The sequence below is a fragment of the Lacerta agilis genome, chromosome 2 (assembly GCF_009819535.1).
Source record: "Lacerta agilis isolate rLacAgi1 chromosome 2, rLacAgi1.pri, whole genome shotgun sequence".
NCBI classification, from domain to species: domain Eukaryota; kingdom Metazoa; phylum Chordata; class Lepidosauria; order Squamata; family Lacertidae; genus Lacerta; species Lacerta agilis.
This window is the reverse complement of record NC_046313.1, coordinates 114,459,420-114,468,760: the sequence shown is the minus strand read 5'-3', so window position 1 is coordinate 114,468,760 and position 9,341 is coordinate 114,459,420. Positions and strand designations below refer to the sequence as shown.

The 9,341-nt window shown below is 46.0% G+C and overlaps 1 protein-coding gene across 1 annotated transcript in view; it reads right to left on the bottom strand.

Moving 5' to 3' along the window:
• Nucleotides 1-978: 978 nt before the first annotated feature.
• The window catches only part of LOC117042648 (zinc finger protein 260-like), a 56,386-nt gene continuing 48,023 nt past the window's right edge, over nucleotides 979-9,341 (bottom strand). The window contains exon 5 of the mRNA XM_033142221.1: nucleotides 979-2,084. Within this exon, the coding sequence (XP_032998112.1) occupies nucleotides 1,035-2,084 (1,050 nt within the window). The 3' untranslated portion in view covers nucleotides 979-1,034. The remainder of the gene's footprint in view (nucleotides 2,085-9,341) is intronic.

The window sequence follows — 9,341 nt, the reverse complement described above, 5'->3', positions numbered from 1 at the left end:
CATAAGACGCACCTGAACATAAGACGCACCTAGTTTTTAGAGGAGGAAAGGGGAAAAGCCCTGTTTTTTTGAGGATCAGCTGAAAGTGGTGCAGCTTTTTTTGCAAAGGGAAAAGCCCTGTTTTTTTGAGGATCAGCTGAAAGTGGTGCAGCTTTTTTTGCAAAGGGAAAAGCCCTGTTTTTTTTAGGATCAGCTGAAAGTGGTGCAGCTTTTTTTGCAAAGGGAAAAGCCCTGTTTTTTTAGGATCAGCTGAATGTGGTGCAGCTTTTTTTGCAAAGGGAAATCCCTGCTTTTTTGAGGATTAGCTGAAAGTGGTGCAGCTTCTTTTTCAAAGAGGAAAAGCCCCGTTTTTATGGGTTTCAACTCACAGTTCTGCAGCTTCTAGTCCTACAGCCATTTCTACAGTTTCCAGACAGATAATCTAATCAGCCAGTCACATGTCACTGGGGAAACAAACAGCCTCCCTCTGCATTCAACAATGGAGGCCTGGGCAAGGGGGCGGGGCTGGAAAGGGAGCCTTATCTCTCTCCCGTTCACTTGCTGAACAGCTGTACAGCGGCTTCCTTTCAACACCCCCTTCTCTCTTTGTAAAAAAAAAAAAAGAGCACGATCTGCTTTTGGCCCCTAGGCAATTCGGCTCCAGGGACCATGCATTCGCTCCATAAGACGCATAGACATTTCCCCATACATTTTAAGAGGAAAAAAGTGCATTTTATGGAGCAAAAACTTTCATGTGCATCTGAAGAATCATCTGAAGAAGTGTGCATGCACATGAAAGTTCATACCAAGAACAAACTTAGTTGGTTTCTAAGGTGCTACTGCAAGGAATTTTTTTATTTTGTTTTATTTTGATTTGATTAGTCATGTTATTGTTAAGTCGCTCTATCAATAACCTTTTTGTTTAAAGTAATGCTTGTTTTATTTAGACCTATTCCCTTTTGTTCTCTTTATCATTACTTTATTTTATTTTATCGTTTTAACCTATCTGTGCCTATCATTTGCATCCAATCAAGGCTGGACCAACTGCAATCTACTCATTTAGAAAAAAAACTGAAACACTCCAATCTTTCTCCTGGGTTGGAATTATGACTGAGAGGGCTCTGGAAAGTACTGGGATCCTGGGAAAGGGGGACATATCCTGGACCTACAGAGGGAGGAATCCAACGACTGCTTACAGGATCCTCGTTCCAACACTCAGAGTGGATCCTTTGATGAGAAATGAGATTTCTTTTCTCGCTGAAGCTCTTCCCACACTCTGCGCATTTGTACGGCTTCTCCCCTGTGTGCGTCATGTGATGTCGAAGGAGATGCGCTTTCTTACGAAAGTTTTCTCCGCACTCCGAGCACCTGTACGGCTTCTCCCCCGTGTGGATTCTCTGATGTGTAACAAGGTTTGTGCTCGTGCAAAAGCTCTTCCCGCACTCGGAGCAGGTGTACGGCTTCTCCCCTGTGTGAATGCGCCGGTGCGAGGTGAGGCTGGTGCTTGTGCTGAAGCTCTTCCTGCACTCGGGGCAGGTGTACGGCTTCTCGCCTGTGTGAGTTCTCTGATGAAAGATAAGGCTGGCGTTCTGAGCAAAGCTCTGGCCGCACTCCAGGCACGTAAAGGGCTTCTCCCCTGTGTGAGTTCTCTGGTGCGCCATAAGGGTCGAGCTGTGACTGAAGCTCCTTCCGCACTCCAAGCACCGAAACGGCTTCTCCCCCGTGTGAGTTCTCTGATGTAAAGTGAGGTTTGTGTTCTGACTGAAACTCTTTCCACATTCCAGGCATTTATACGGCTTCTCCCCAGTGTGGACTCTCAGGTGGGAGGTGAGCTGGGACCTGTGACTGAAACTCTTCCCGCACTCCGAGCAGGCGTACGGCTTCTCCCCTGTGTGGATCCGCTGGTGCCTCACCAACGTCGTCTTCTGACAGAAGCTCTTCCCGCACTCCAAGCAAGTGTACGGCTTCTCCCCTGTGTGGATACGCTGGTGAGTGATCAGGGCCGCGCTCTGGCGGAAGCTCTTCCCGCACTCCAAACAGGTATAGGGTTTCTCCCCGGTGTGGATTCTCTGGTGTCGGATAAGGCCTTTCCTCTGAGAGAAGCTCTTTCCGCAATCCAAGCATTTGTACGGTTTCTCCTCTTTGTGCGTTTTCAGGTGAGCGTTAAAGCTGGATTTGCAACTGAAACTTTCCCCGCAAACTGGGCACTCGCTGCCTCCTTTCCTTTCGTCTCTTTTTTCTGGGACTGGGACATCGTGGAAAGCTTCCCCCACGGCAGCAGAGGAAATACCCCTCGCCTGCTGTTCCCCTTCCGTTTCCTTGTTCTGCTCTTTCAGTTCCTGTCCGCAGGCAGCTCTTTCCAGCAATAATCTGGGCGCGTCTCCCTCATTCCGGGCGCCGACCTCCCAGCCATCACCTGCCGGAACAGCGAGAGAAAAATCTGTAAGAGCCTGAGAGAGAACCAGGACCCCAAACCTAGGGAGCAAAACTGAGTTTAATGCCGTTCTGAGCGACAACACAGAACAAATCTCAAGCAGGAGCAGTTCCTTTCAAGTTATAAAACGAGGACTCCTTAATGGTTAATAAAAAATAGACCACTTTTATTTGACTTGGTGCAAGTTTTTCTCCGATGTTAACTCATCCACACAGCCCACTAAATCTTAGCAAGTCTACTCTGAATTAGATACCATCTGTAAATCATTTTCAGGTAGTTCTCCTTCATGCAGTAAACTTCAGATTGCTCTTCTAAAAATTTTCCCCAAAATTGAAAACTATATTGTGTCCTATATCTATTGACCAGTGTGTCATAGAAAGCCTCCTCTTTCTTCCACCTCCCAGCTTCCCCTCTCCTTTGACCTGTCTCTGTGTCCTATCTGTCAGGATGTCCTACACACGAGTAGGACCTTGGGAGAGACACATGCCCGACTGGCATGTTCCCTCCCTACTTGACTATTGTTCGGGAGCTTCAAAACCATTCCTCAGCCCGAACATCACAGCGACTGATGCCAGAAGACATCAGCACACTTAGGGATCCGCAGAGGTTTACACAGTTGCGTAACAGAACTCAGCATTTAGGCTAATCTACTTTATTTACATATAAATACACACGGAGCTCTGAAACATGACTCCCTCTCTCTCTATCATCAGATAGCAAAGAGAAAGAACAAAGGACAATAGTCCCACTTCAGGGAACACAGTAAGACAAACATCCTGCATACGTCACATTCCATTCCTGTGGAATCAAAACACACACCAGCATGTAATATACAACAATCCCATGACTGCACACGGGGAATGAATCTCCAACACTACCATCACTCTCCTTGGTCTGAGTCTTCTTCCTTTGTGGGTTCCCTAGGGGGTTCCTTGGCTGGAGCCTCCCACCATTCGTCATCCAGCCAGTCCCTGATACCGCAGGCTTGAGGCTCCATACAGGATGGGAAATCCCTGTCTCCTTAAGAGACCCCCACAAGCCTGCCACAAGAACTGGGCCCAAGCAGAGGAGGCTGGGTTCTGATGCCGGCCGCCGTTTCGGCTGTCAGCATCTGCCAAGTCAAAGGGGGGAAAAAGGAACCCTTACCGAGAGAGGCGAGGTTCCCACAATTCTCCTCCATAACTTCCACATGCAGGGCTCTCTGGGCCGGATCCAGCAACAGCCACTCGTCGTCTGTGAAATACACAGCCACATCCTCAAAGGACACCTGGTCCTGGAGGAGGAGAAGGAAGAAGAAAACAAATTTTCCTTTTAAAAAAGTGTGTGTGTGTGTGTGTGTGTGTGTGTGTGTGAAGAACACGATGAAGAGCTGCATCCCACTAAGTTCTACTCAAGAGTAGGACCACTGCAATAAATGACCTGGTTAGTCAAGTCCAGTAACTTAGATGGGTCTATTCTGCATAGGCTGAGGAAAAGATTATTGTAATAATAATAATAATAATAATAATAATAATAATAATAAATTTATAACCCGCACATCTGACTGGGTTTCCCCAGCGACTCTGGGCGGCTCCCAACAGAAAATTAAAAACACGAAGGAACATCAGACATTAAAAACTTCCCCGCGAAGCTGGCCAGACTGAAAAAGAATCATAGAACCATAGAATTGTTCAGTTGGAAGGGACCCTTAACACAATCTAGTCCAACCCCCTGCAATGCAGGAATGTGCAGCTGTTCCTTATGGGCACCAGGCCTGCAACCTTGGCATCATCAGCACCACGCTCTAACCAACTGAGCTACCTAGGTGTCAGGGGCTGGACTGAGGATGAATGGTGGGAGCTGCCCTCCCCTTTCTCCTGAACCTTTCCAAGGGCAGGAGGACAGTATAGATTTAGAGCAGTGGTTTGCAGAGGGGCACAGTCCAGAGGGGAAAAGCTGGGAAATACTGAGGATCAACTAGAAGAGGAAAAACACCAGGAGAGAGACAGTGTCCTTGGAAAGCATTCCTGAGCCCCCCTTTGCCTAGGGCTAGATGGGCTTTGAGAGTGATAGAACAGAGAGCTCAGCGATAACAAGCTCAGATCACCCGACGTAGGAGTGACGTAGTTTCATGGGGACGGAGGGGGTGAACCTTTACTGGGAGCAACGCCATTTCTAGAGAGATATGCATGGGTAAAAATGCTCCTTTCATCTGATCTGCTTATTTACTGCCACCAGGGGAGGGATCCGATCCCCCAAAGCCTGACACCAGCTGATATCGTCACCCAGAGAGCTTCTGCTTGGTCACTATGAGAAAGGATGCTGGGACCAGCTGGGCCCTCTTTGGCTGCAAGCATCAACAAGGCTCTCCTGAAGTTCTCATGTTCAGAACCGGAAAGCCTAGTTATGCTGAGGTTCTTAGGGGCTGGGGGGGGGGCTGTTCTACATTAACGGACTTCCCTCGTCTTCTAGACGCTTCCTTCGTTGTAGCAAAGGGGCAGGAACCTTCCAGGCCCAGGCATGCAAGCTGCCTCCATTGTTCTCTCTGGGATTCTTTCCTCTACCTCATCAGGCCTGACAGCTGCCGTTTCCACTCCGCCACAAGGAGTGCGGGTCGGTGGGGTCACTCCGTCGCCTGCAGTGAACACAAAAGACAGCGGGAGGATATTTCATTTCCTTTAAACATCTCGCGTGTCCATTTCAATCAGGGTGGATACAAATCAATGATTAATAAATAAATAAATTAAAATTAAAATGGGATTTTTTTAAAATTTAAATGGGATTTTAAAAATAAAACGCTTTTGGAGGAAAAACTATTTCTAAAGATCGTTTTCTATTTAAGTTACATTACAGTCCAAAAGCTATTTATCAGGAAATAAGGATTTGTTTTAAGTTTTTCCTGTGTGCTAAAACACAGTCTAAATTTTGTTTTTTTTTAATGTTTAACCACACCAGTTAACAAACATGGATACATATGCTATAATGTTATTGTTTTAGTTAAACAAAGTGTTTAGATTGTTATTAAGAAAATGATTATTTTTCTCCTTCCAATAAAGTACAGCATACTCTGGTTTCTCTTCAGATCGTATAAATAAAGTACAGCAGAAAAGTTGTCCAAGTATAAACAGTCAACTTATTAAATCTCACAATAATTTCATAATTATCTGTCTATATATAACCAAATCAGTAAATTTTGAGAGAACTGTAAAAACGACTCTGAAAATTTATTATTCCGAAAAGGAAACCTTCATCTGGTTGTAAATATTAAGATTATACCAGCATGAATGAGTTTTTCTGTGGAAAAAAAAGATTTAAATCAAGTCTTACTGATTTGTGATTTAAATCAATTTGATTTAAATCAAATCCACCCTGGTTTCAATATACAGTCATACCTCAGGTTGCGAACGCTGCAGATTATGTTTTTTCAGGTTGCGCTCTGCGCCGAACCCGGAAGTACAGGAACAAGTTAAATGGATTGTAAAATTAATGAAATGTATAAATTTTCAGATATGCTGATATGTCCTCAGATATGCTGATGATACTACCTTGATGGCAGAAAGTGAGGAGGAATTAAAGAACCTTTTAATGAGGGTGAAAGAGGAGAGCGCAAAATATGGTCTGAAGCTCAACATCAAAAAAACTAAGATCATGGCCACTGGTCCCATCACCTCCTGGCAAATAGAAGGGGAAGAAATGGAGGCAGTGAGAGATTTCACTTTCTTGGGTTCCATGATCACTGCAGATGGTGACAGCAGTCACGAAATTAGAAGACGCCTGCTTCTTGGGAGAAAAGCAATGACAAACCTAGACAGCATCTTAAAAAGCAAAGACATCACCTTGCCGACAAAGGTCCGTATAGTTAAAGCTATGGTCTTCCCGGTAGTAATGTACGGAAGTGAGAGCTGGACCATCAAGAAGGCTGATCGCCGAAGAATTGATGCTTTTGAATTATGGTGCTGGAGGGGACTCTTGAGAGTCCCATGGACTGCAAGAAGATCAAACCTATCCATTCTCAAAGAAATCAGCCCTGAGTGCTCACTGGAAGGGCAGATCCTGAAGTTGAGGCTCCAGTACTTTGGCCACCTCATGAGAAGAGAAGACTCCCTAGAAAAGACCCTGATGTTGGGAAAGATGGAGGGCACAAGGAGAAGGGGACGACAGAGGATGAGATGGTTGGACAGTGTTCTCGAAGCTACTAACATGAGTCTAGCCAAACTGCGAGAGGCAGTGAAGGATAGGCGTGCCTGGCGTGCTCTGGTCCATGGGGTCACGAAGAGTCGGACACGACTGAACAACTGAACAACAACAATTTTTTCGGCAATAGCAAATTACGTAAGCTCACCTTTGAATGCAGCTAAATAGAGTTTATTTCCCATTGTCATGTGGTGCCAGAGTGGTGTAGTGGTTAAGAGCGGTGGACTCGTAATCTGGTGAACCGGGTTCAATTCCCCGCTCCTCCACATGCAGCTGCTGGGTGACCTTGGGCTAGTCACACTTCTTTGAAGTCTCTCAGCCCCACTCATCTCACAGAGTGCTTGTTGTGGGAGAGGAAGGGAAAGGAGAATGTTAGCCGCTTTGAGACTCCTTTGGGTAGTGATAAAGCAGGATATCAAATCCAAATTACTCCTCCTCCTCCTCCTCCTCTTCTTCTTTTCCAAACTCTAAAAACGTTTTCAATTAATTCATCCATCTCCACTTGCCCTTGTCCCATCCAGACTGCCAGAATTTTACTTAAGTATGTAATCAACCCCTGCTCTTTTTCCATTTCTGGCAGATTCCTTATTCGAACCGTATTTGCGTTCTGTCTTACTTGGAGGAGAAGGATCTGTTCTTGCAGTTCATTCTGCTTATTAGAGAGATCCCCTATAGCCCCTGCTGCTGCACATTGTTCTGCTTTAAGATCTTCCACCTCCCCAGCAGATTTTTCCAATTTATCAATTTTGGATTCTAGTGAGTTCACCTTTACCTCCAATTTATCAAATTTCTGAGAGAGTACTTCATTATCTGCTTTAACTACCCTAGTCCATTTTTTCGTTGACTGATTCATTGATTGGTCTATTCCCCTTTTAAAGTCTGCAAAATGAGGTCTGAAAAGTGTGCTTTCGCCATTCTCTCAGGTTCCTCTTGGGCAGAATCCCTTCTTTTCTCATCTGCTGTTTTCTGCCTTGTTACAGCTGATAGTTCCTGCTTACTCCGGTCCGTCATGACTATTCTCAAAACAATTACTTCAATCAAGGTCACAGCTGCTGAATTTTATCTCTTTCCCACTGGTAGCCTCAGAGTTGGGAATTTCCACTCCTGAGCTCACCAGCTACACTCTGTATCCCACAGCCACTTGATATAACTTAATACAATCTAGTACAGCTACCCAACAGAATGAGAGCAATATATACACAATATAAAAACAGATCTGCAGTTATTATAACTGCAAAATTAAAAAAACCAAAAATATAAACATTAACAAATAAAAATAAAAGAATGTTTACTTCTTTAGCCACTGGAGGTTTCATGCCTCTGAAAAATCAGAAGTACTCTCCCTGTGAAATTCTCATAATTTTCTCCCTGATGTTTTGAAGGCTGACCGTCGTCCACACTCAGACCTCCTTTTTTCTTGCAGAAATTAGCAGAAACGGAGAGGCTGAAGACTGTGAAGAAGTTCAGACAACTGTGCCAGTTCCTGAAAGAACAAGGAAAACGTCTGCTGAATCACGTGGAAGAGGTGGAGAAGGAGATTGCAGGGAGAAGGGATGAGCAGCTGGCCAGACTCTCCAGGAAACTCTCCTCTCTTGAGAGGATCATCCAGGAGATGGAGGAGAAGCGTCAGCAGCCAACGAGTGAACTCCTGCAGGTAAGACGGTGGCAGGAACAGCCCAAGGCTCCAGGAAAAGGCTGCCTCCCATCCTTTATGTGCCCGTTTCATGTATACAAGGAGTGCAGGGGCTCAGATGATGGAGCCTCTAGTCAGCTTTGTAATGGACAGGAAGACCCAAGAGACCTGGGATGCTTAACTCACCTGAATGCAAACTAGAGGTTCTTCAGTGTTCTTGGTGGAACAGGAGGTCGTTTTCTGCTCTTTGCTGATGATTTGTCTCCTAATGCCTTCCCACTGGGCAATGCTGCCTTCCTGCCCTGTGAGGGGCTTCACCGAGGATGCATTCAGGCCTCCTTCCGACATGAGCCAGTCTCTTGGCCAAGCTTCTCTTCCAGTTCCCTCCATGACTTCTGGGTTGATTCCCTTCACAATAAATACAGATTGGCCCAAAATGGTGCTCAATCACAGTGACCAAAGAGCAAGACAGAGGGACTCATCCAGACTGCTGCTTGTCCCACCCCTTTCCTCCAGGAAAACCCGCTATTTACTGCCGAATGATAGCAAACAGCCAGGTTTTCTCCAACCTTACGTTTGCTTCGATGTTGCACTAAGGAGCAGGTTTTTCCTGAGGGAAAGCGGCAGGGCAAAGGCAAAACCACTGGGACCTGTGTTTGCGTGTCGAGACCCCAAAGCCGCCCTCCCGGGAATGAAATAAAAACACCAGGACACAGAATATAAGGTTAATGTGATTGGGTAAAAATTTGGCCATAACTTTATTGGTTACAGCATGTGAGCGGTATTGGCTTAGGCATTGAGTGGACCTGACTATATCTGACTCCTGCCCGCAGAGCAGGAAGTCCAGTAAGGGTAAACCACTGATAAGGGGAGCCCCGTCGATTCAGACCAACTCGAGTTCCCCTTGGGTTCCAATGGGGTCGTGGCATGGCCCTAGCCCCGCCCCGGGCTTCGGACAAGATCCCACACCCCCCGGATTCCTTTAACGGACTACCCTTAAGCTTGGAGGGGCAGGCGATGGCCCGGCCTCCCCTCCCCCAACATTAGGTCACTCAATGCCTAACCGCCACCTTACAAAGTTGTGACGATTGCTAAGTGGTAGGCGAAAACCAAATGGCCCAG